The 25,548-nt window shown below is 45.5% G+C and overlaps 1 protein-coding gene across 2 annotated transcripts in view; it reads left to right on the plus strand.

Moving 5' to 3' along the window:
- The window catches only part of NCAN (neurocan), a 305,419-nt gene that overhangs the window by 153,628 nt on the left and 126,243 nt on the right, over positions 1 to 25,548 (plus strand). For both annotated transcript variants that reach the window (XM_089670821.1, XM_089670822.1), the window contains one exon: positions 13,622 to 13,909. In XM_089670821.1, the coding sequence (XP_089526947.1) occupies positions 13,622 to 13,909 (288 nt within the window). The remainder of the gene's footprint in view (positions 1 to 13,621; positions 13,910 to 25,548) is intronic.

A 25,548-nucleotide genomic window follows, 5' to 3' on the forward strand; every position in this document is an offset into this window, starting at 1 on the left:
GCTGCGGCTGGTTAGTAGTTTCCTCACTGCGCTGGTGAAGAAAGCTACTCATCATCGACTGCAGACTGAGGCAGCCGCTGCTGGTGGAGCTGCCACTGCTCCTACCACCCCACCCCTCCCCTGCTGCCATGGCAGCGGAACACGAGCGCACAGGGCCCACAGTGTCTGAGGATGGACGTTGGCGCAGACAGGCAGAGACCAGCTGACTACATAGGTGTTTTTTATAGTACGTTATTTTGGCCTCCCTCTCAGCAGGTGTGAAAAAGGCCACCATTTTTGAACGGTAGCGAGGGTCCAACAAGGTGGACAGCCAAAAGTCATCCCTCTGTCTGATGGTTATTATTCGGCTGTCGCTACGCAAGCAACCGAGCATGCTATGGGCCATTTGTGCCAAGGAATGCGAGGGACTCCCTGCCTCCATCTCCACAGCATACTGCCACGGTGCGTCTAGGTCCTCTGTCTCCTCTTCCTCCTCCTCTACCAGATGCTCCTGCTCCTCCACTCCTGTCCGCTGAGTGGAAAAACCACCCATTTCACTCAATAATTCCTGAGCACCAATGTCCTCCTCTACCTCCTCCTCTTCTTCCAGTCCTGCCCCCACAGGGGCCATGTGGCGTTGAGATCTGTGCGCCACGTCTACCGCACCCTGACCAGCCATTGTTAACAGCATTTGTTCCAGGACGTGCAACAGAGGAATGACGTCGTTCATCCCATAGTCCTGCCGACTCACGAATAGCGTGGCCTCCTCAAAGGGCCTGAGCAAGCGCAGGTGTCACGCATGAGCTGCCAATGGCTGACATCTAAGTTACACAGGGAGTACCTTTATCTGCTTTTAACATCAGGAAATCTGTGATGGCCTTTTGCTGTTCGTAAAGGCGGTCTAACATATGTAGGGTTGAATTCCACCTTGTTGCAACGTCACAGCATGAGGAGTCGGTATAGGGGCCCATGGCAGATTAGGGGCCTGGCAGCAGTTATGGGAGGCCCATAATCTGCCAGCACCCTATGACAAAAAATGGAACACACCAGCAGTGTGAGGAGACCTGAAAGTGGCACATGGCAGAGTGTGGCGATGGAGACAGCAGCAATGGGAGGCCGTACAGGGACCCATGAGAGACTCTGGACCTGGCAGCAGCATGAGGAGGCGGTATATAGGGGCCTACGGCAGATTAGGGGCCTGGCAGCAGCTATAGGAGGCCCGTAATCTGCCAGCACCCTATGTCAAAAAATTTAACACACCAGCAGTGTGAAGAGACCTGAAAGTGGCACATGGCAGCAGAGTGTGGCGATGGAGACAGCAGCAATGGGAGGCCGTACAGGGACCCATGAGAGACTCTAGACTTGGCAGCAGCATGAGGAGGCGGTATATAGGGGCCCATGGCAGATTAGGGGCCTGGCAGCAGCTATGTGAGGCCCGTAATCTGCCTGCACCCTATGTCAAAAAATTAAACACACCAGCAGTGTGAAGAGACCTGAAAGTGGCACATGGCATGAGAGACTCTGGACCTGGCAGCAGCAGGAGGAGGCGGTATAGGGGCCCATGGCTGATTAGGGGCCTGGCAGCAGCTATGTGAGGCCCGTTATCTTGCAGCACCCTATGTCAAAAAATTTAACACACCAGCAGTGTGAAGAGACCTGAAAGTGGCACATGGCAGCAGAGTGTGGCGATGGAGACAGCAGCAATGGGAGGCCGTACAGGGACCATGACAGACTCTGGACTTGGCAGCAGCATGAGGAGGCGGTATATAGGGGCCCATGGCAGATTAGGGGCCTGGCAGCAGCTATGTGAGGCCCGTTATCTTGCAGCACCCTATGTCAAAAAATTTAACACACCAGCAGTGTGAAGAGACCTGAAAGTGGCACATGGCAGCAGAGTGTGGCGATGGAGACAGCAGCAATGGGAGGCCGTACAGGGACCCATGAGAGACTCTGGACCTGGCAGCAGCAGGAGGAGGTGGTATATAGGGGCCCATGGCAGATTAGGGGCCTGGCAGCAGCTATGTGAGGCCCGTAATCTGCCTGCACCCTATGTCAAAAAATTTAACACACCAGCAGTGTGAAGAGACCTGAAAGTGGCACATGGCAGCAGAGTGTGGCGATGGAGACAGCAGCAATGGGAGGCCGTACAGGGACCATGACAGACTCTGGACTTGGCAGCAGCATGAGGAGGCGGTATATAGGGGCCCATGGCAGATTAGGGGCCTGGCAGCAGCTATGTGAGGCCCGTAATCTGCCTGCACCCTATGTCAAAAAATTTAACACACCAGCAGTGTGAAGAGACCTGAAAGTGGCACATGGCAGCAGAGTGTGGCGATGGAGACAGCAGCAATGGGAGGCCGTACAGGGACCATGACAGACTCTGGACTTGGCAGCAGCATGAGGAGGCGGTATATAGGGGCCCATGGCAGATTAGGGGCCTGGCAGCAGCTATGTGAGGCCCGTTATCTTGCAGCACCCTATGTCAAAAAATTTAACACACCAGCAGTGTGAAGAGACCTGAAAGTGGCACATGGCAGCAGAGTGTGGCGATGGAGACAGCAGCAATGGGAGGCCGTACAGGGACCCATGACAGACTCTAGACTTGGCAGCAGCATGAGGAGGCGGTATATAGGGGCCCATGGCAGATTAGGGGCCTGGCAGCAGCTATGTGAGGCCCGTAATCTGCCTGCACCCTATGTCAAAAAATTTAACACACCAGCAGTGTGAAGAGACCTGAAAGTGGCACATGGCAGCAGAGTGTGGCGATGGAGACAGCAGCAATGGGAGGCCGTACAGGGACCATGACAGACTCTGGACTTGGCAGCAGCATGAGGAGGCGGTATATAGGGGCCCATGGCAGATTAGGGGCCTGGCAGCAGCTATGTGAGGCCCGTTATCTTGCAGCACCCTATGTCAAAAAATTTAACACACCAGCAGTGTGAAGAGACCTGAAAGTGGCACATGGCAGCAGAGTGTGGCGATGGAGACAGCAGCAATGGGAGGCCGTACAGGGACCCATGAGAGACTCTGGACCTGGCAGCAGCAGGAGGAGGCGGTATATAGGGGCCCATGGCAGATTAGGGGCCTGGCAGCAGCTATGTGAGGCCCGTAATCTGCCTGCACCCTATGTCAAAAAATTTAACACACCAGCAGTGTGAAGAGACCTGAAAGTGGCACATGGCAGCAGAGTGTGGCGATGGAGACAGCAGCAATGGGAGGCCGTACAGGGACCATGACAGACTCTGGACTTGGCAGCAGCATGAGGAGGCGGTATATAGGGGCCCATGGCAGATTAGGGGCCTGGCAGCAGCTATGTGAGGCCCGTTATCTTGCAGCACCCTATGTCAAAAAATTTAACACACCAGCAGTGTGAAGAGACCTGAAAGTGGCACATGGCAGCAGAGTGTGGCGATGGAGACAGCAGCAATGGGAGGCCGTACAGGGACCCATGAGAGACTCTGGACCTGGCAGCAGCAGGAGGAGGCGGTATATAGGGGCCCATGGCAGATTAGGGGCCTGGCAGCAGCTATGTGAGGCCCGTAATCTGCCTGCACCCTATGTCAAAAAATTTAACACACCAGCAGTGTGAAGAGACCTGAAAGTGGCACATGGCAGCAGAGTGTGGCGATGGAGACAGCAGCAATGGGAGGCCGTACAGGGACCATGACAGACTCTGGACTTGGCAGCAGCATGAGGAGGCGGTATATAGGGGCCCATGGCAGATTAGGGGCCTGGCAGCAGCTATGTGAGGCCCGTTATCTTGCAGCACCCTATGTCAAAAAATTTAACACACCAGCAGTGTGAAGAGACCTGAAAGTGGCACATGGCAGCAGAGTGTGGCGATGGAGACAGCAGCAATGGGAGGCCGTACAGGGACCCATGAGAGACTCTGGACCTGGCAGCAGCAGGAGGAGGTGGTATATAGGGGCCCATGGCAGATTAGGGGCCTGGCAGCAGCTATGTGAGGCCCGTAATCTGCCTGCACCCTATGTCAAAAAATTTAACACACCAGCAGTGTGAAGAGACCTGAAAGTGGCACATGGCAGCAGAGTGTGGCGATGGAGACAGCAGCAATGGGAGGCCGTACAGGGACCATGACAGACTCTGGACTTGGCAGCAGCATGAGGAGGCGGTATATAGGGGCCCATGGCAGATTAGGGGCCTGGCAGCAGCTATGTGAGGCCCGTAATCTGCCTGCACCCTATGTCAAAAAATTTAACACACCAGCAGTGTGAAGAGACCTGAAAGTGGCACATGGCAGCAGAGTGTGGCGATGGAGACAGCAGCAATGGGAGGCCGTACAGGGACCATGACAGACTCTGGACTTGGCAGCAGCATGAGGAGGCGGTATATAGGGGCCCATGGCAGATTAGGGGCCTGGCAGCAGCTATGTGAGGCCCGTTATCTTGCAGCACCCTATGTCAAAAAATTTAACACACCAGCAGTGTGAAGAGACCTGAAAGTGGCACATGGCAGCAGAGTGTGGCGATGGAGACAGCAGCAATGGGAGGCCGTACAGGGACCCATGACAGACTCTAGACTTGGCAGCAGCATGAGGAGGCGGTATATAGGGGCCCATGGCAGATTAGGGGCCTGGCAGCAGCTATGTGAGGCCCGTAATCTGCCTGCACCCTATGTCAAAAAATTTAACACACCAGCAGTGTGAAGAGACCTGAAAGTGGCACATGGCAGCAGAGTGTGGCGATGGAGACAGCAGCAATGGGAGGCCGTACAGGGACCATGACAGACTCTGGACTTGGCAGCAGCATGAGGAGGCGGTATATAGGGGCCCATGGCAGATTAGGGGCCTGGCAGCAGCTATGTGAGGCCCGTTATCTTGCAGCACCCTATGTCAAAAAATTTAACACACCAGCAGTGTGAAGAGACCTGAAAGTGGCACATGGCAGCAGAGTGTGGCGATGGAGACAGCAGCAATGGGAGGCCGTACAGGGACCCATGAGAGACTCTGGACCTGGCAGCAGCAGGAGGAGGCGGTATATAGGGGCCCATGGCAGATTAGGGGCCTGGCAGCAGCTATGTGAGGCCCGTAATCTGCCTGCACCCTATGTCAAAAAATTTAACACACCAGCAGTGTGAAGAGACCTGAAAGTGGCACATGGCAGCAGAGTGTGGCGATGGAGACAGCAGCAATGGGAGGCCGTACAGGGACCATGACAGACTCTGGACTTGGCAGCAGCATGAGGAGGCGGTATATAGGGGCCCATGGCAGATTAGGGGCCTGGCAGCAGCTATGTGAGGCCCGTTATCTTGCAGCACCCTATGTCAAAAAATTTAACACACCAGCAGTGTGAAGAGACCTGAAAGTGGCACATGGCAGCAGAGTGTGGCGATGGAGACAGCAGCAATGGGAGGCCGTACAGGGACCCATGAGAGACTCTGGACCTGGCAGCAGCAGGAGGAGGTGGTATATAGGGGCCCATGGCAGATTAGGGGCCTGGCAGCAGCTATGTGAGGCCCGTAATCTGCCTGCACCCTATGTCAAAAAATTTAACACACCAGCAGTGTGAAGAGACCTGAAAGTGGCACATGGCAGCAGAGTGTGGCGATGGAGACAGCAGCAATGGGAGGCCGTACAGGGACCCATGAGAGACTCTGGACCTGGCAGCAGCAGGAGGAGGCGGTATATAGGGGCCCATGGCAGATTAGGGGCCTGGCAGCAGCTATGTGAGGCCCGTAATCTGCCTGCACCCTATGTCAAAAAATTTAACACACCAGCAGTGTGAAGAGACCTGAAAGTGGCACATGGCAGCAGAGTGTGGCGATGGAGACAGCAGCAATGGGAGGCCGTACAGGGACCATGACAGACTCTGGACTTGGCAGCAGCATGAGGAGGCGGTATATAGGGGCCCATGGCAGATTAGGGGCCTGGCAGCAGCTATGTGAGGCCCGTTATCTTGCAGCACCCTATGTCAAAAAATTTAACACACCAGCAGTGTGAAGAGACCTGAAAGTGGCACATGGCAGCAGAGTGTGGCGATGGAGACAGCAGCAATGGGAGGCCGTACAGGGACCCATGAGAGACTCTGGACCTGGCAGCAGCAGGAGGAGGTGGTATATAGGGGCCCATGGCAGATTAGGGGCCTGGCAGCAGCTATGTGAGGCCCGTAATCTGCCTGCACCCTATGTCAAAAAATTTAACACACCAGCAGTGTGAAGAGACCTGAAAGTGGCACATGGCAGCAGAGTGTGGCGATGGAGACAGCAGCAATGGGAGGCCGTACAGGGACCCATGAGAGACTCTGGACCTGGCAGCAGCAGGAGGAGGCGGTATATAGGGGCCCATGGCAGATTAGGGGCCTGGCAGCAGCTATGTGAGGCCCGTAATCTGCCTGCACCCTATGTCAAAAAATTTAACACACCAGCAGTGTGAAGAGACCTGAAAGTGGCACATGGCAGCAGAGTGTGGCGATGGAGACAGCAGCAATGGGAGGCCGTACAGGGACCCATGACAGACTCTAGACTTGGCAGCAGCATGAGGAGGCGGTATATAGGGGCCCATGGCAGATTAGGGGCCTGGCAGCAGCTATGTGAGGCCCGTAATCTGCCTGCACCCTATGTCAAAAAATTTAACACACCAGCAGTGTGAAGAGACCTGAAAGTGGCACATGGCAGCAGAGTGTGGCGATGGAGACAGCAGCAATGGGAGGCCGTACAGGGACCATGACAGACTCTGGACTTGGCAGCAGCATGAGGAGGCGGTATATAGGGGCCCATGGCAGATTAGGGGCCTGGCAGCAGCTATGTGAGGCCCGTTATCTTGCAGCACCCTATGTCAAAAAATTTAACACACCAGCAGTGTGAAGAGACCTGAAAGTGGCACATGGCATGAGAGACTCTGGACCTGGCAGCAGCAGGAGGAGGCGGTATAGGGGCCCATGGCTGATTAGGGGACTGGCAGCAGCTATGTGAGGCCCGTTATCTTGCAGCACCCTATGTCAAAAAATTTAACACACCAGCAGTGTGAAGAGACCTGAAAGTGGCACATGGCAGCAGAGTGTGGCGATGGAGACAGCAGCAATGGGAGGCCGTACAGGGACCATGACAGACTCTGGACTTGGCAGCAGCATGAGGAGGCGGTATATAGGGGCCCATGGCAGATTAGGGGCCTGGCAGCAGCTATGTGAGGCCCGTTATCTTGCAGCACCCTATGTCAAAAAATTTAACACACCAGCAGTGTGAAGAGACCTGAAAGTGGCACATGGCAGCAGAGTGTGGCGATGGAGACAGCAGCAATGGGAGGCCGTACAGGGACCCATGAGAGACTCTGGACCTGGCAGCAGCAGGAGGAGGTGGTATATAGGGGCCCATGGCAGATTAGGGGCCTGGCAGCAGCTATGTGAGGCCCGTAATCTGCCTGCACCCTATGTCAAAAAATTTAACACACCAGCAGTGTGAAGAGACCTGAAAGTGGCACATGGCAGCAGAGTGTGGCGATGGAGACAGCAGCAATGGGAGGCCGTACAGGGACCCATGAGAGACTCTGGACCTGGCAGCAGCAGGAGGAGGCGGTATATAGGGGCCCATGGCAGATTAGGGGCCTGGCAGCAGCTATGTGAGGCCCGTAATCTGCCTGCACCCTATGTCAAAAAATTTAACACACCAGCAGTGTGAAGAGACCTGAAAGTGGCACATGGCAGCAGAGTGTGGCGATGGAGACAGCAGCAATGGGAGGCCGTACAGGGACCATGACAGACTCTGGACTTGGCAGCAGCATGAGGAGGCGGTATATAGGGGCCCATGGCAGATTAGGGGCCTGGCAGCAGCTATGTGAGGCCCGTTATCTTGCAGCACCCTATGTCAAAAAATTTAACACACCAGCAGTGTGAAGAGACCTGAAAGTGGCACATGGCAGCAGAGTGTGGCGATGGAGACAGCAGCAATGGGAGGCCGTACAGGGACCCATGAGAGACTCTGGACCTGGCAGCAGCAGGAGGAGGTGGTATATAGGGGCCCATGGCAGATTAGGGGCCTGGCAGCAGCTATGTGAGGCCCGTAATCTGCCTGCACCCTATGTCAAAAAATTTAACACACCAGCAGTGTGAAGAGACCTGAAAGTGGCACATGGCAGCAGAGTGTGGCGATGGAGACAGCAGCAATGGGAGGCCGTACAGGGACCCATGAGAGACTCTGGACCTGGCAGCAGCAGGAGGAGGCGGTATATAGGGGCCCATGGCAGATTAGGGGCCTGGCAGCAGCTATGTGAGGCCCGTAATCTGCCTGCACCCTATGTCAAAAAATTTAACACACCAGCAGTGTGAAGAGACCTGAAAGTGGCACATGGCATGAGAGACTCTGGACCTGGCAGCAGCAGGAGGAGGCGGTATAGGGGCCCATGGCTGATTAGGGGACTGGCAGCAGCTATGTGAGGCCCGTTATCTTGCAGCACCCTATGTCAAAAAATTTAACACACCAGCAGTGTGAAGAGACCTGAAAGTGGCACATGGCAGCAGAGTGTGGCGATGGAGACAGCAGCAATGGGAGGCCGTACAGGGACCATGACAGACTCTGGACTTGGCAGCAGCATGAGGAGGCGGTATATAGGGGCCCATGGCAGATTAGGGGCCTGGCAGCAGCTATGTGAGGCCCGTAATCTGCCTGCACCCTATGTCAAAAAATTAAACACACCAGCAGTGTGAAGAGACCTGAAAGTGGCACATGAGACAGGAGACAGACCTGTCTCTAGACCGGCTACCGAGCCACTCTCCTCGCCAGTACTTGTTCGCTTGGCTGCTGAAAAGGCCGATGTCTCCCCCCGTTCCTGACCGCCCTCTGTTAGCTCTTCCTCACTGTACAGTGGGGCTGAGCCCACAGCATGCGATACTTCGCTTGGTGAGGGAACAGCAAAGGACAGGGGCAGGTAGAGGACACGTGATTTCAGTGGGCTTGGTCCCGGGCCATGCCAACTAACGGTTGTGTCTGACGTACCCACCGACCGTTGGCTGTAGGTGTCAGAGGTGACCTGGGAAGAGGAAGACGACCGAGCCAACCAATCAATGACGGCAGGGTTGTCGGTGGAGACACGACCGCTGGATGACACCGGGAGCACTGGCCTCTGGCTGCGAATACTGCTGCCTCGACCCCTTCCTCTGCTGCCACGTCTGCTCGCTCCTAAAACATTGCCTCCTCTGCCACTCCTCTGCATGTTGTCTGACATACTATTTAATTCAACGATTAGGTGTCCCTGAGTAACAATTCTCTGGCACTCAGTAACAATTCTGTCTGTCCCTGAGTATGAATTCTGTGGCCCTGAGTAACAATTGTGTGTCTGTGCAAGTAACAATTCTGTGTCTGTGCAAGTAACAATTTTGTGTCTGTGAGAGTAACAATTCTCTGGCACTCAGTAAAAATTCTGTCTGTCCCTGAGTAACAATTCTCTGGCACTCAGTAACAATTCTGTCTGTCCCTGAGTAACAATTCTGTCTGTCCCTGAGTATGAATTCTGTGGCCCTGAGTAAGAATTCTCTGGCACTCAGTAACAATTCTGTCTGTCCCTGAGTATGAATTCTGTGGCCCTGAGTAACAATTGTGTGTCTGTGCAAGTAACAATTCTGTGTCTGTGCAAGTAACAATTTTGTGTCTGTGAGAGTAACAATTCTCTGGCACTCAGTAACAATTCTGTCTGTCCCTGAGTAACAATTCTCTGGCACTCAGTAACAATTCTGTCTGTCCCTGAGTATGAATTCTGTGGCCCTGAGTAACAATTCTGTCTCTGTGCGAGTAACAATTCTGTGTCTGTGCAAGTAACAATTTTGTGTCTGTGCGAGTAACAATTCTCTGGCACTCAGTAACAATTCTGTCTGTCCCTGAGTAACAATTCTCTGGCACTCAGTAACAATTCTGTCTGTCCCTGAGTAACAATTCTCTGGCACTCAGTAACAATTCTGTCTGTCCCTGAGTAACAATTCTCTGGCACTCAGTAACAATTGTGTGTCTGTGCAAGTAACAATTCTGTGTCTGTGCAAGTAACAATTTTGTGTCTGTGAGAGTAACAATTCTCTGGCACTCAGTAACAATTCTGTCTGTCCCTGAGTAACAATTCTCTGGCACTCAGTAACAATTCTGTCTGTCCCTGAGTATGAATTCTGTGGCCCTGAGTAACAATTCTGTCTCTGTGCGAGTAACAATTCTGTGTCTGTGCAAGTAACAATTTTGTGTCTGTGAGAGTAACAATTCTCTGGCACTCAGTAACAATTCTGTCTGTCCCTGAGTAACAATTCTATGGCACTCAGTAACAATTCTGTCTTCCCTGAGTAACAATTCTCTGGCACTCAGTAACAATTCTGTCTGTCCCTGAGTATGAATTCTGTGGCCCTGAGTAACAATTCTGTCTCTGTGCGAGTAACAATTCTGTGTCTGTGCAAGTAACAATTTTGTGTCTGTGAGAGTAACAATTCTCTGGCACTCAGTAACAATTCTGTCTGTCCCTGAGTAACAATTCTCTGGCACTCAGTAACAATTCTGTCTGTCCCTGAGTATGAATTCTGTGGCCCTGAGTAACAATTGTGTGTCTGTGCAAGTAACAATTCTGTGTCTGTGCAAGTAACAATTTTGTGTCTGTGAGAGTAACAATTCTCTGGCACTCAGTAACAATTCTGTCTGTCCCTGAGTAACAATTCTCTGGCACTCAGTAACAATTCTGTCTGTCCCTGAGTATGAATTCTGTGGCCCTGAGTAACAATTCTGTCTCTGTGCGAGTAACAATTCTGTGTCTGTGCAAGTAACAATTTTGTGTCTGTGAGAGTAACAATTCTCTGGCACTCAGTAACAATTCTGTCTGTCCCTGAGTAACAATTCTCTGGCACTCAGTAACAATTCTGTCTGTCCCTGAGTAACAATTCTCTGGCACTCAGTAACAATTCTGTCTGTCCCTGAGTAACAATTCTCTGGCACTCAGTAACAATTGTGTGTCTGTGCAAGTAACAATTCTGTGTCTGTGCAAGTAACAATTTTGTGTCTGTGAGAGTAACAATTCTCTGGCACTCAGTAACAATTCTGTCTGTCCCTGAGTAACAATTCTCTGGCACTCAGTAACAATTCTGTCTGTCCCTGAGTATGAATTCTGTGGCCCTGAGTAACAATTCTGTCTCTGTGCGAGTAACAATTCTGTGTCTGTGCAAGTAACAATTTTGTGTCTGTGAGAGTAACAATTCTCTGGCACTCAGTAACAATTCTGTCTGTCCCTGAGTAACAATTCTATGGCACTCAGTAACAATTCTGTCTTCCCTGAGTAACAATTCTCTGGCACTCAGTAACAATTCTGTCTGTCCCTGAGTATGAATTCTGTGGCCCTGAGTAACAATTCTGTCTCTGTGCGAGTAACAATTCTGTGTCTGTGCAAGTAACAATTTTGTGTCTGTGAGAGTAACAATTCTCTGGCACTCAGTAACAATTCTGTCTGTCCCTGAGTAACAATTCTCTGGCACTCAGTAACAATTCTGTCTGTCCCTGAGTATGAATTCTGTGGCCCTGAGTAACAATTGTGTGTCTGTGCAAGTAACAATTCTGTGTCTGTGCAAGTAACAATTTTGTGTCTGTGAGAGTAACAATTCTCTGGCACTCAGTAACAATTCTGTCTGTCCCTGAGTAACAATTCTCTGGCACTCAGTAACAATTCTGTCTGTCCCTGAGTAACAATTCTGTCTGTCCCTGAGTATGAATTCTGTGGCCCTGAGTAAGAATTCTCTGGCACTCAGTAACAATTCTGTCTGTCCCTGAGTATGAATTCTGTGGCCCTGAGTAACAATTGTGTGTCTGTGCAAGTAACAATTCTGTGTCTGTGCAAGTAACAATTTTGTGTCTGTGAGAGTAACAATTCTCTGGCACTCAGTAACAATTCTGTCTGTCCCTGAGTAACAATTCTCTGGCACTCAGTAACAATTCTGTCTGTCCCTGAGTATGAATTCTGTGGCCCTGAGTAACAATTCTGTCTCTGTGCGAGTAACAATTCTGTGTCTGTGCAAGTAACAATTTTGTGTCTGTGAGAGTAACAATTCTCTGGCACTCAGTAACAATTCTGTCTGTCCCTGAGTAACAATTCTCTGGCACTCAGTAACAATTCTGTCTGTCCCTGAGTAACAATTCTCTGGCACTCAGTAACAATTCTGTCTGTCCCTGAGTAACAATTCTGTCTGTCCCTGAGTATGAATTCTGTGGCCCTGAGTAAGAATTCTCTGGCACTCAGTAACAATTCTGTCTGTCCCTGAGTATGAATTCTGTGGCCCTGAGTAACAATTGTGTGTCTGTGCAAGTAACAATTCTGTGTCTGTGCAAGTAACAATTTTGTGTCTGTGAGAGTAACAATTCTCTGGCACTCAGTAACAATTCTGTCTGTCCCTGAGTAACAATTCTCTGGCACTCAGTAACAATTCTGTCTGTCCCTGAGTAACAATTCTCTGGCACTCAGTAACAATTCTGTCTGTCCCTGAGTAACAATTCTCTGGCACTCAGTAACAATTCTGTCTGTCCCTGAGTAACAATTCTGTCTGTCCCTGAGAATGAATTCTGTGGCCCTGAGTAAGAATTCTCTGGCACTCAGTAACAATTCTGTCTGTCCCTGAGTAACAATTCTCTGGCACTCAGTAACAATTCTGTCTGTCCCTGAGTAAAAATTCTGTGGCCCTAATAACGTTTCTGTGGCCCTAAGTAACAATTCTCTGGCACTGAGTAACAATTCTGTCTGTCCCTGAGTATGAATTCTGTGGCCCTAACTAGCGTTTCTTTGTCCCTAAATAACGATTCTGTGGCCCTCATTAACAAGTCTGTGTCCCTGAGTAATGGTTCTCTGTCCCTAAGTAACTTCTCTCTGTCCCCAATTCTCGTTTCTGTGGCCCTAACTCTGTCCCTGTCCCTAGTACAGAGCGGTCTGCCTCTGTTCAATGACTGCAGGCAAATGAAGATTTCCAAAATGGCCGCTATATATACCTCGACCATTACACAGTGCTGGCTGGCTGGCTGCTGATTGGCTGATGCGATCACATGTCGTTGAGGAATGCATTATGGGGCAGCGCGCCTTGTCTGCGCGCCTTCCCCGACATCCCCGCTCCGTCGCCGCACATGTCAGCCGCCATTTTCGGAAAAATTTCGATTCGCGCGTCCGAATTAGGCTGTTTTTCGGATTCGGCACGAATCGAAATTTTTCCGAAATTCGACTCGAATTCCACTTCGGATACTTCGATTCGCTCATCTCTAATAACAATCATTAGCTAGCACAATATTCTTCACCTTCATCAGTGACAGCCAACGAGGGCTGAAAATAGCAGTCACACAAAGGAAAATTAACAATTGTGATGAGAAACAACACAAGTGTTATAGTTTAGTAATTTCATCATATTATAATGTTCAGCTTTGTTGCCTGATAGCAAGATCAGCAATCATTAAACATCTTCACCATCCTTGTATAATTTATTATGAAGTCTTGAGATTTTGTCTTGGCATACTTTCATCATATGAATAGCGCAATCACTTTTATTGACTTTGCATCCCCTTTTAGAACCTATCATTATCATTACTGCCAGATGTTCCAACCGAGAGTTGGCTTTGGAAAGCTGCACTGAAGCAAATTCATTTTACACACTATCTCCATCTAGTAATTTGTAACTTTTTTTTTTAATTCATCACCCAGGAGATGTTTATTATGTTGCCGAACGAAACAATCTGGAAGGTGCCAGAAACTCCTGTCTGCGTGATGGGGCAACATTGGCCACAGTGGGGCAGCTATATGCAGCATGGAGAAAAGGTTTAGACCAATGTGATCCAGGCTGGCTGGCAGACAACAGTGTCCGTTACCCAATTCGGAACCCAAGAAAAAACTGTGGTGGTGAAGAACCAGGGGTTCGGACTTTATATCAATATCCAAACCGCACTGGTTTCCCTAGCCCCATGAAGAAGTTTGGAGCATATTGCTACAAAGGTAAAATTTGTAATATTATATATCTGTTATGGTAATATCATTCACCAATCACATATGATGTGTTTTTAATACAGAGAATGTGTAAATGTGACAGCTTGGCAATTGTCATGTGTAAAGTAAGCAGCTTCTGTATCTTTACAAACAAAATTTTAGATTAAGTTTTGAATCCAGTGGGGCTCCCAATACTTACTCGGTATACTATTAAGCAATATTATTATTTTCCCATATGCCCCCTCTTCCCCCTCTTCATTCCTCATCCATGACCTAGCTTTGGTCTCCCTCCCCCCATTTAGTTTCTTTTAGACTATATAACTTTTAAAAATCTCATCTGATTAACTACAATAAATATATTTAATGTATTTTCCATAAGGCTAAGCTTTCTGTTTATGATATATGCTAAGGTATCCTAGCTCCTTTAAAAAATATATTTTAATTTGCTTCATATCTAAAATCATTTAGGGTACCTTCTATCTAGGGCATAGGGTGCCTCCACAGTTTTTTAAATGTAATATTTTATAGAGTTACAAATTTACTATCGTTGTCATCAAATCACATAGGTAGATCACCATGACATACAAATTCTCAGAATGTACTAAAGCATTAAAACACACACTAAAAACCAACATCAGCGCACAGGCCAATTTGTATTCTTACAACAACCACATATTGATGTTAGTAGAGAAGACAGAGATGCTACTGCTCCAAACTTTGTCTCCCTACACGTCTGGGCTCTCAGTTGCTGTCCCATGAGCCTGTCCAAGATCTATACATACTAATTTCAAGAAACAAAGCAGCCACATGCCAGTGATGTCACTTCCAGATAACACGGTATTGATCCAGTCTAGCACACACATAATATACCACTGACTGAAGACGGTCCCCTCCCCTGTTTGGATCAATAAAAATGTTATCTTTAAGTGACGCCGTTGCTGTGCAGCTTTGTCATATTATTATTAGTAAACTGTCTTTTTCTTCCATCAATACAAATCATGAAAAATGAAATACCAAACATCACTTTACCTAACGTCACAGCATGTCTCTCAAAGAATGGGGACCATAACGTCATGCAATAAAAATATTATTGCTGCTTTATAAATCCTCTGTGGGCTGTTGTCTGAAAGCAAAGTCTAAATTTCAGCATAATTATCCAGATATTTTCAGTCTATGAGGAGTATAATGGCAAAAGATTTTACAAATTATTATCCACAATTCTTGCTATGGCGCAACCGTGCAACCTCAAAAATCAACTATTCCAACAGTATTGTGATGTCAGATTCTTCTCTTTGCATACAACTCACAACATTAAATCTAAAACTGGTTTTATTTCCAGTACAGAGTGGAATGCTTTAGTTTCTTTGATAGCCTCTTGTACATTTTTAAACATTAAAGCAATAGTAAACACCTCACTCACTTGTACCTATAGGTAAGCCTATAATAAAGCTTACCTGTAGGTACAAGGAATATCTCCTAAACATGCAGCGTTTAGGAGACATCCACTACTTCTGTAGCTGGTGACGGCATGCCGCCCCTTCAGAGCATTGTGCCAGGGCTGTGGCTCCTTGCGCACGCTCAGGAATGATGTAATCGCGGCTCGGCCATTTAAATTGCTGGAGGTCACCAACTCCGAAGAGGTGAAGATAGAAGCCCTCTCAGCAGTAACAGTGTGCCGCTTTGTTTTAAGGTAAGCCTCTCATAATGTACTAGTATGCAATGAAAACTAGCACATTATGACATTATGACATCACTGCTTTAAGACATTAGGTAATACCAGAATATATTAGGGGATACCGAAAAACATTTTTTCAAAGACTAATAGGTTTTTTTTAAACCTCTCACAAGTTAAGACCACAAAAAACAGTTCACCAGGGAGACATGGTCATCTACTTTAGGTACATATAAGCCCTCTTATTTCTGGAATTCCCTCCCTTGCACGGGGTGTACAAGAGATTGACGTCTGTCTATATCATGCATTTAAATTTTGGCAGGAGATATCTTTTTATTCTGGCGACCCTTCAATGATGAAGGGCACGCAGGCTAGTAATCGGTATGGCAGGATGCCAGCTTTCCCTATTGCAAGATAATGCTCCAATGTGATGGGAATACACAATGTGAATGGGCTAGTACTAAAGGAGGAAAAGATGAATACAGTTTTATAAAGAATTTAAAAACAAATTAAAATGTGACTTTCTCAGCACTGTGAACAGCTCCAGCCAGAACATTCGGTAAATGAGGGTGTTTTACTAAAGGAGCTAAGAACATTCGCCCAATAAAATAAGTGAATATTTACATCAATTATTAAAAATGAGAAAAGTAAATTCCTGTTTACTTATTTCAACTGCACATTACCGAGTATTCAAAGTAAATAGGAATTTCCTTTTTTGTGATTGGGTAACTAAAGTTAATTTATTATTCAGTTTGTTGAATGCAGATTATGAACTACTTTAGTAAATTAGCCACGGGTAATTAACATCTACACATTATCAATGTTATATTAAAAGTATCTAACAAAGTGTAGCAAATAAAAGGATTGCACAATTATATATGGTACAATACTCATCTGTTTCCACTGAAGAACAAGTACTCTCAAAGGTGGGTGAATGTTTTTCACTTTGCAAACAAGACATGCAAATACGCTTTTTATATAGGGTAAATGTCAAAAATCCAGCATGGTTGATGTTCAGTTCAATGTATAGTACTGACTTTTTAAAATGTTTTTGAAGAAACACTTTCCTTAATTTTTTTTAGATATTTTAATTATAAAAAAATGTTTTTGAACATTTCTGAAGACAACAACACAAGTCAGCTTTTTATTGTTCTGTTGTCACTGTGACAGAAAGTAAGGGGAGATCTATAAAAAGGAGTCTTGGATATCAGTAAAACCCTGCAGTGATTCTAACCCTTCCAACAAACAAGCAAAATAGTTGCACTGTTCTATACAAACCACTGTAACATATTAACAGGCACTTATATTTGTGCACTGAATAGTTACTATTATCTAACTATTATCTTGCAGTAATTATGCATTGCTGCACCTCTTTTCCTAGTATGTCTATGCTGACATTAACCACTTCAACCCCAGAAGGTTTTCCCCCCTTCCTGAACAGGCCATTTTTTGCTGTTCGGCACTGTGCTATTTCAACTGGTAATTGCATGGTCATGCAACGCTGTACCCAAATGAAATTTGTGTCCTTTTTTCACACAAACAGAGCTTTCTTTTGGTGGTATTTGATCACCAATGGATTTTTAATTTTTTGTGATATAAATGACAACAGAATGAGAATTAAAAAAAAATAAAACATATTTTGTAATAAATTTAGGCCAAAATGTATACTTCTACATGTCTTTGTTAAAAAAATCCCATTATGTGTATCTTAATTGGTTTGTGTGAAAGTTATAGTGTCTACAAACTATGATATATATGTAGGAATTTACGCAGCTTTTATTGCCTATCTCATTTCTTGAGGTGCTAAAATTCCAGGGCAGTACACCCCCCCCCCAAATGACCCCTTTTTGGAAAGTAGACATCCCAAGAAATTTGCTGAGTGGCATGTTGAGTCCATGGAAGATTTTATTTTTTGCCACAAATTTTTGGAAAATTAAAAAATAAAATTTGTTACACAAAGTTGGCACTTAAATGATATATTGCTCACACACGCCATGGGTATTTGTAGAATAACACCCTAAAACACATTCTGCTACTTTTACCAAGTATGGGGATACCACATGTGAGAGACTTTTTGGCAGCCTAGCTACATACAGACCCCCAAAATCCAATGACTACCTTCAGGCTTTCACAGGGCACATTTCCTTATATCACTGCCTCACTACCTATCACAGTTTTCGAGTCCCTGAAATGCTAGGTTAGTACAAACACCCCCCAAATGACCCCTTTTTATAAAGTGCTGATCACCCGCACATTGCGAATGGGCGGTTGGCAAGTAGTTAGAAAAAAAACTTTAATTGCACCTTTCGTAACATGTTATACCCATATTCAGAGTGTAACGTGTAGCATGTTACGAATGGACTGGCCCCCACACCCCCACGATCCCTATTGAGACAGCTAGCGGGGGATCTTCTCCTTAACCAAGCTTTCACAATTTTTAAAAATGCGGCCATTTGGGGCTCCACCCACCTGGCCGCGCCATTCATTCATAGTATTCTGTGAATGAGAACACTATAAGTTCTGACAGCCATTGCGGCTGTTGGCTTGTAGTTCTCAATGAACTACCACGGCTCTGTGGAGCGCTGTGATAGTTCATTTAGTCTTCCTGTCAGTAAGAATCTGCTTGCCCATATGAAATGTATGGACACACAGGGACACTAACAGGTCTGCAGGAGACCTGTATGGCACCAGCGATCTGCTGATTGCTGGTGCAATGCTTAGAGGCTCCTGAAACAAAAAATAATAAATGCACATTTTTTTACCTGCAAAAAAAAATTTGCATTTTTTTTGTTAAAAGGTGAACTTATCCTTTAATAAAATTTAAAAAAAAATCAATACTGAATTTTTTTTTATACTATTTATAAAAAAAATACATTTATAAGAGCAGTTCAATGATACCATGGTAGCATTGTATTACTATGGGAGGGGCGGGGGGTGTGATCAGGGATTTTTAATTTTTACACTTTGTATTGCAGGAGCAATAAAGATTATTTTCCCTGCAATGCAGTGCTTGCTTTGAACTGTCATGAATGGGTTAAGTTCATGACAGTTCAAAATACAAGTGATCTGTGATTGGCTACAGCTAATCACATGGTACAAGGTGTTGTGATTGGCCCATATACCATGTGAGAGATGTGGGCCAATCACAGCTCACCAGAAAGAGAAACAAAGCTGTTATGAATCAGATTGATTCATAACAGCTTTGATAACATAGTGATCATGTGATCACAGAGCGATGCAGCATTCGCATGGATACCAGGAAATCGCTCTGCCTGTGGCTGCCACCCATCCGCAGTACAAGTACTGCGGGCGGTCGGCAAGTGGTTAAAGTGTATGTTACCCCAACATTTCATATTCCTGATATTTTGTCTGTTGTACCATGTACTTGTGGTAAAAAGTATACTGTACTCTGTGTATTGCTTCCTTGATGTGAAATAGCTAGTGATCCTGCCAGTCATCCTGCTTTCCAATTTCAAGCTGACCACGCAAGGCATTGAAGCACATTCATCTCAGTGTGGTTAATTTTACTCTTTGCATTCAATGTAGAAGCACAGCCTGCCTGAAATTCAATAGTCATACTTGACTTGACTGAACAGCTAATCACTGAAAGGATCAGTGTGCTGCTGTTTCCCTGTCCCCTATTGGCACATCCTTTGCACAGCTAATCCCTATGAAGATCAGTGTACTGCTGTTCTCTGCCTCCTGCTGACACATTCCCCCTGCCGTCACCACCTCCAGCTCTCTTAGTCCCTTATGCAACTGAGAACAGATGTCATGCGATCACTTATATAAACAGAAAAAAGTATATAGAATGTTTTTTGTATGTATACACACATACATTTTGCATTGCATTCTATTTTCAACCAAATTAGTTGTTTTACAAGGTAAGGGTTCACATATATCTTAACCGGAAGTGAAACACAAAGTGGCTTACGCTGTAAATAATTTGATCTCATTTGATGGTCAGCAATGTTCAACGGTCAGACAGAAAGATAATCACTTAATAGGGAACCTGCAAATCTGTATATATGGCATGGCAGGATGAAATACAGCATGGGAAGTAAATGTTTGCAGCACACAAATCAATTCAAAGGCACTATTTTATCATTGTCGGCCTGCAACAGAAAGTGCTGTTACTGGCAGGATCCCCAGGTAAAAAAAACTTTGCAACAGAATCACAAAAACATATTTGCTAAAGAAAACTGTATACAGTGAGGCATGTTGCCAAATATACTGAAAATAGATTTGGGGTTTACATTCACATTAATCGCTCTATAAAGTAAAAGTACAAAATGTAGATTCTAAATCTATTAGTTGGTATGTCTCAATATGTTGTGGGCAGGAAGCTTTAATTGTATTAACCCATAGCAACCAATCACATTTAATGTGCTGAAATCAGAGCAGGTAAAGATAGATCCTGGTTGTTTGCTGTGGTTTACTGTACCTAAAGTGGAAAAGAACCCTAAGAGCTGTGTCAAAAAAAAAGGCAGGCAGAGGGCAAAGGATTAGTCACTGGTATTGCCTGTGGTCTCCTGATCTTTTCCCTATTACTGGCTTACCATGCCTTGCTCTGTAGTGTGTTTGTAGAAGCAGGGCTGTTCTTCCTTATGTTTAGAGCCTCCAGCAAGAAGCAACTGTTGTTAGCACAGTGGTATCATTACCAGATTCCATGCCAAGCCTGAGACCAGGAGTCAAGGGCAACAGTGCCTTAGATCGCATGCTGCAGATACACAGCTATGAGACTGTAAGCACAGGAGTGCCTAGACACCTGCAGTACTCTGCTATTGTTTGGAGAAATTCCAGAAAAGGGTACATTTTCAAGGATTTGCTTAGCCACAATGTACAGTACATTTCTAAATGTTTCCTATTACATAGCAGATCTTCACTTTTTGACTTCAGGTTCACTTTAAGAACTACATTTGAAGAATAAGAATTATTTATTGAATACAGCTTTTTATGCCCTTAGCTTGCACAGAAAGAATGGGGAATTTTCTGTGATAAGCATTGCACTGTAAGCGTGATTTTTTGCATGGCTGCACATTTCAGCTGATTTCTCAGGTATGATAAATACTGGTAATGGAAATCCAGTCTTATAAGCACTTTATTACAAACAATTCTTCATTCTTACGGGGCTGGATATTTTCCAGCAGTAAAAGTCACATAGCATGAAACTGTTACAGGGGCTTCAGAAGGTTACATGGTGAGGGACAAATGAATAAAGAATGCTGAGAAATATTGATTAATTCAAATCAATATGTTTGTCCTGGCTAATCCTTTCCAATGAATATTTGATGGAAGTCTTAATCAGATAAATAATTATGACCTTATAGAACAATATAACAGCATATGGAGCAGAAAAAAAAAACAGATTATCCTAGGTATGCCATAACTGCTTCTCTGGAATGTCTTTTATTTCCATGGAAGGGCTTGAGGCAAGGGTGCTGAAATAGAGCTGTAAATTAATGAAAATACAGCAAACAGCTAAAGGGAAGACTTCACACTTGGGATTAAGATATCTGTCTATAAAGAGAGTTGTTTTCCAAATATTTTCTTGCATAAAGTTACTAGTGTGTCCAACATGATGTCTCAAGACCAGACTCATTGATCACAATATGCACAAAATAGTCAATTATTCAAACAATATGGACATTCAGGTGAAAAGGTGTACTTTTATAAATTCTTATAAATAGGTAATATAGCTTAACCTCTTGGTGCCGGCGCCCCCCGCCCCTTAAGAGTTTCAGAAGCCAGGAGGCGGGGCGGGGTTTTAGGGTCATGTGACCACCGTGATTCGCCATCATGGCGGTCACATATTCGTAAAAGGTCCTGATCGAAAGGGGAGATCGGGACCTTTCCAGGAGTAGCGGATATATGTGCTGGGAGCACACAGGGCGCGCCCTCAGCACATATGTATTTTTTAATTGCACACAAATATGCGGCCTCTGGGCGTCAAGGTCCAGACACCGAGAGGCCGCATATTTGCGTGCAATCGGCGTCAAGGGGTTAATCTCAGCTTGAATACTTCCCAATATTCACTGCAGAAGTTTAATGTATGATTGAAATCTGGAATTCAAAAAGCATACATTTGGGAGGAAATCCAAAAATATGATTATTATTAGTGGCAACAGTATCAAAGATGTTCAGATATCATCAAGCAAAAGTGTATTCAGATAAAGGGCAGAAATAATTGGACATGACTGAAATTTGCCTTGTGTCTTAACTCCCTCTCATCTTTGGCTTTCTACAATATCTACAGTATACCTTTTACAGAAAGTTTTTTTTGGCACAAAGCATTGCGGTTGAATTACTAAAGGCAAATAGACTGCATTTTGCAAGTGCAGTTTGACCTCAATTTCCCCATAGCTTAAAAAATGTGGCAAGGTTCTGATGATTTCCATCATCCAATCATGTGCAAGCAAAAAAATAGTTTTTTATTAATTTTCCTTGCACCTGATTGTGTATGCTTTAGAAAGTGAAGCTTAGCCACATTACATTTACTAAGGAAAATGAGTGCAACTGTGCTTGAAACATGCACAGTCTACTGGTCTTTAGTAAATCAACACCATTGTGTCTCCAAGTTTACAGGACATGTTATCAAGGTTTAAACTTTGTGAATTATTATTATACAGGAGGTACATAGTGCCAATTCTTTGCACAGAGCTTTACAATATAAAGGGGGACGGTAGAGTAACAAGAAAAATGTAATACAAGAGGTTTAGGTGAAGAAGAGTAGGGGGTTCAAGGACAGAACCTCTAAAGAAAGATGAAGTGGAGAGGAAGGGACAGAGTTATAGGCAACACTAAAGGAACACTATGATAGGTAGAAGGATAACCAGGAAAGAGCAGAAACTTGGAGGCCAAGGCAATGGAGTTTTTTGAGGATCAGATGATGGTTAACTGTATCAAAGCAGAAATGTCTAGTAGTGTGAGTATGGAAAGTGACCATTGGTTTTAGCAGTAAGTAAATTGTTAGTGAGTTTCAGTCGGGTACTTTCTGTGGAGTGTTGCGAGTGAAAGCCAGACTGTAAGCAGTTGAGACGGTTGTTGTCAGTGAGGTAGCAGCTCAGATGGTTGTAGTCTAGGCATTCTAAATGTTTAGAGATAAATGGGAGCAAGGAGATGGGTCTTAAGTTTTTCAGGCTAGTGGGGTCCAAGGAGGACTTTTTAAGTATGGTGGAGATCAATGCATGCTTTAAAAGGGAGGGGAAGGTGCCAGAAGAGTGGAAAAGATTAAAGATGTGAGTGAAAGAGCATAGGATAGAGCAAAAGTGTAACCATAGTAGTTGCAAGGGAACAGGGTCAAGAGAACAAGTGGTAAGGCAGGTTTCTTCATCTTCCCCTGCAGTTACAAAATCAAAAGAGGAAAATGTTAAATGCAGTTTAGGTGTGTGGTGTAAGGAGCAAGTGTATCCATTGAAGATGACAGTGAATTGCTGTAAATGGAAGTGGCCTGGTCAGGGCAGGACAGTGGCAATATTTTATCATTGAGGAGGTCAGTAACAGAATAGAGAAAAGACTGGTTAATGTGGCAAAGGTCTGTATGGGTAATCATTTACTGCTTGGAGGAATAGGCAGTTGACGACAGGGAAACTCTGAAAGTGATGAGATTGCGATCAGAGAGAGGAAAGAGTGTGTTGGTGAGGTTTCATGGGGTGAAAAAATGGGAGAATACTATTCCAAGTGTGCTACCATCAGAGTGGGTAGAGGACTGTGTGCATTGAGTAAGGTCAAAAGATTAAGTTAAGTTGAAAAGTTGAGATGTAGCCAGCCTATTAACATTAATGGGGATGAGAAAGTCACCAAGAATGATATTAGGCATTTCAGAGGAGAGAAAGTAGGGTAGCCAGGCGGTGAAGTCATTAAGAAAGCATATTAAATTATAAAACGACTTCCTGCGCTAAGAATGAGGCCCTATCCCTTTAGCTGCTGACACTTAACCTCCTACCAATGTGAGTACAATAATAAATAAATAAATAGTGCAGCGCTAAACCATAAATCTAAAGTGAATATATATATATAAATAAATACAAAATAAATATATATCATATATAAGTGCAACTGTGCAAATACAGTATTAATTAAATAAAGTGTAACACGTGTATTCCCTCCGGGAATAATCAAAGTGACCAAGTGATCAAATATATTCAATAAAGTGCAATCCCTGTATTCCCTAAGGGAATAATCAAAGTGACCAAATGACCAAAACAAATAAACAATATATCACAATACACTCTAATACAGATCTCCACTTATTGTGAACATGTCCATATATATATAGTGTGTCCAATACACAATCTTCATGCAGGTGATATCAAGTGTCCACACTGTGTATATCCAAAATAGCTGCAATGGCCCCTCACCTCCTTACATAGACCCTACAGGGTCAACTCGCTTTAGGAAACAGACACCACTCAGGTGTATCACAGGATCCTCCCCAGCGATGTATACTCTATTGCCAGCTTCCTCTCCGGTGCATGTGTAAACAGAAGACTCTCATAGTGTAAAACCGCATTTATTATATACACTATATACAGAGATATCTACTCACTTGATTATACATCTTTCATGTTTGCATATGGCTCCTCCACCTCATGCTATGCCTGCCTTGCATGGGTATTAGATATAGGGGTTTCAAATATGGCCACCACCCCGGAAATTACGTCACCGCGCTTCCAGAATCCTCCTCGCGTACCGACGCGTTGCGTCACGCTGGTAAACCCTGAGGAAGTCACGTGATCAGCGTGACACAACGCGTCGGTACGCGAGGAGGATTCTGGAAGCGCGGTGATGTCAGTCCAGGAGGCTGATAGATTACTGCAATCCTTAGAGATATTTGAGAAAATAGATGAATACAGTCAGTCTCAAAAGAAGAGAGGTAGCTGTAGCATGGATGTCAAAAGTTTCACAATGGGGAAAGAAGCAAACCGACTCCACCTCATTTCCATCCACTGGGACTGGGTGAGTCCAGTGGAGTCCTCCATGGGAGAGCGTAGCAGAAGAGACAGAGTCAGACTGAGCAGGCATTCTAGAGGGGTACATTAGAAGCATTAGAAGCATGGGTTTGTTTTTGGAAGCAGGGGGATTAAATTGAGTGTATTGTAGCTCCTGCCAGAGGAAGGAGGGAGCGTGCCCGGTGTGGGGGTGGCATTGATATAATGGCAGGCTGGGATTAGGGTAGATATCATCAGAGAATAGGAGAAGGAGGGTGAGGAAAGTAAGATGGGAGTAGGATGTATATGAGCACACATACTTCACTGTCCTGGTGTTTGGGTCAGCAAGTGTTTATAGGAGGTGATGAGTGCAGTAGTAGGGAGAGGGTAAGCGTGAGGGCGATATATGTAAGCTTTGGAGTAAAGTGATGAGAATTTGAGAACAGAGGATACTAATGTGAGAAGGAGGAGTAGAGGGAGCAAGAATCACACTTGTAAGAGATGCTTTACAGAATGTTGATTTGCTTGCAGTCTGTCTAGAGTTGAGCATAGTTGTTTATTTTTGTATTTTCTTACTGCTTTAGTTAAACTGCTGTGTTCAACTGCTTAGTGGTGCCAAAACACTCAAAAATGCCCTGCCAGTGTCTTGCCCCCTGCTATGGCTATGGCTCCCCCCATAAGCTGATCTAAATTTATAGGGAGAGGAGACAGGGAAGTATTCATCAACTGATCAATTAGGAACTGATGAGAGGCACTTTCAGTAAATGAATAGGTAGTGTGGGAAAGGCAACCTTTCTGTTAAACTGCCTGATTTTTCTTGTGAATTGCTTTTACTAGCTACTGCCATTATCAGTAATGGCTTATAATGCCAGCATAGGTATATGGTTTTGTGTACATATTATATTGCAATGTTTCCTACACATGAACCAATCATTATTTGCAAAAACCTTGTATATAATGGTGATACCGTCTCTTTATTGCTCACAATCTCTCACAAGGCGATGAATAACTAATAACAACAAAATTGCATTCTATGTACTAAATAT

Source organism: Staurois parvus, unplaced genomic scaffold (genome assembly GCF_062004578.1).
Source record: "Staurois parvus isolate SC_StPar_1 unplaced genomic scaffold, SC_StPar_1.0 ptg000096l, whole genome shotgun sequence".
NCBI lineage: Eukaryota > Metazoa > Chordata > Amphibia > Anura > Ranidae > Staurois > Staurois parvus.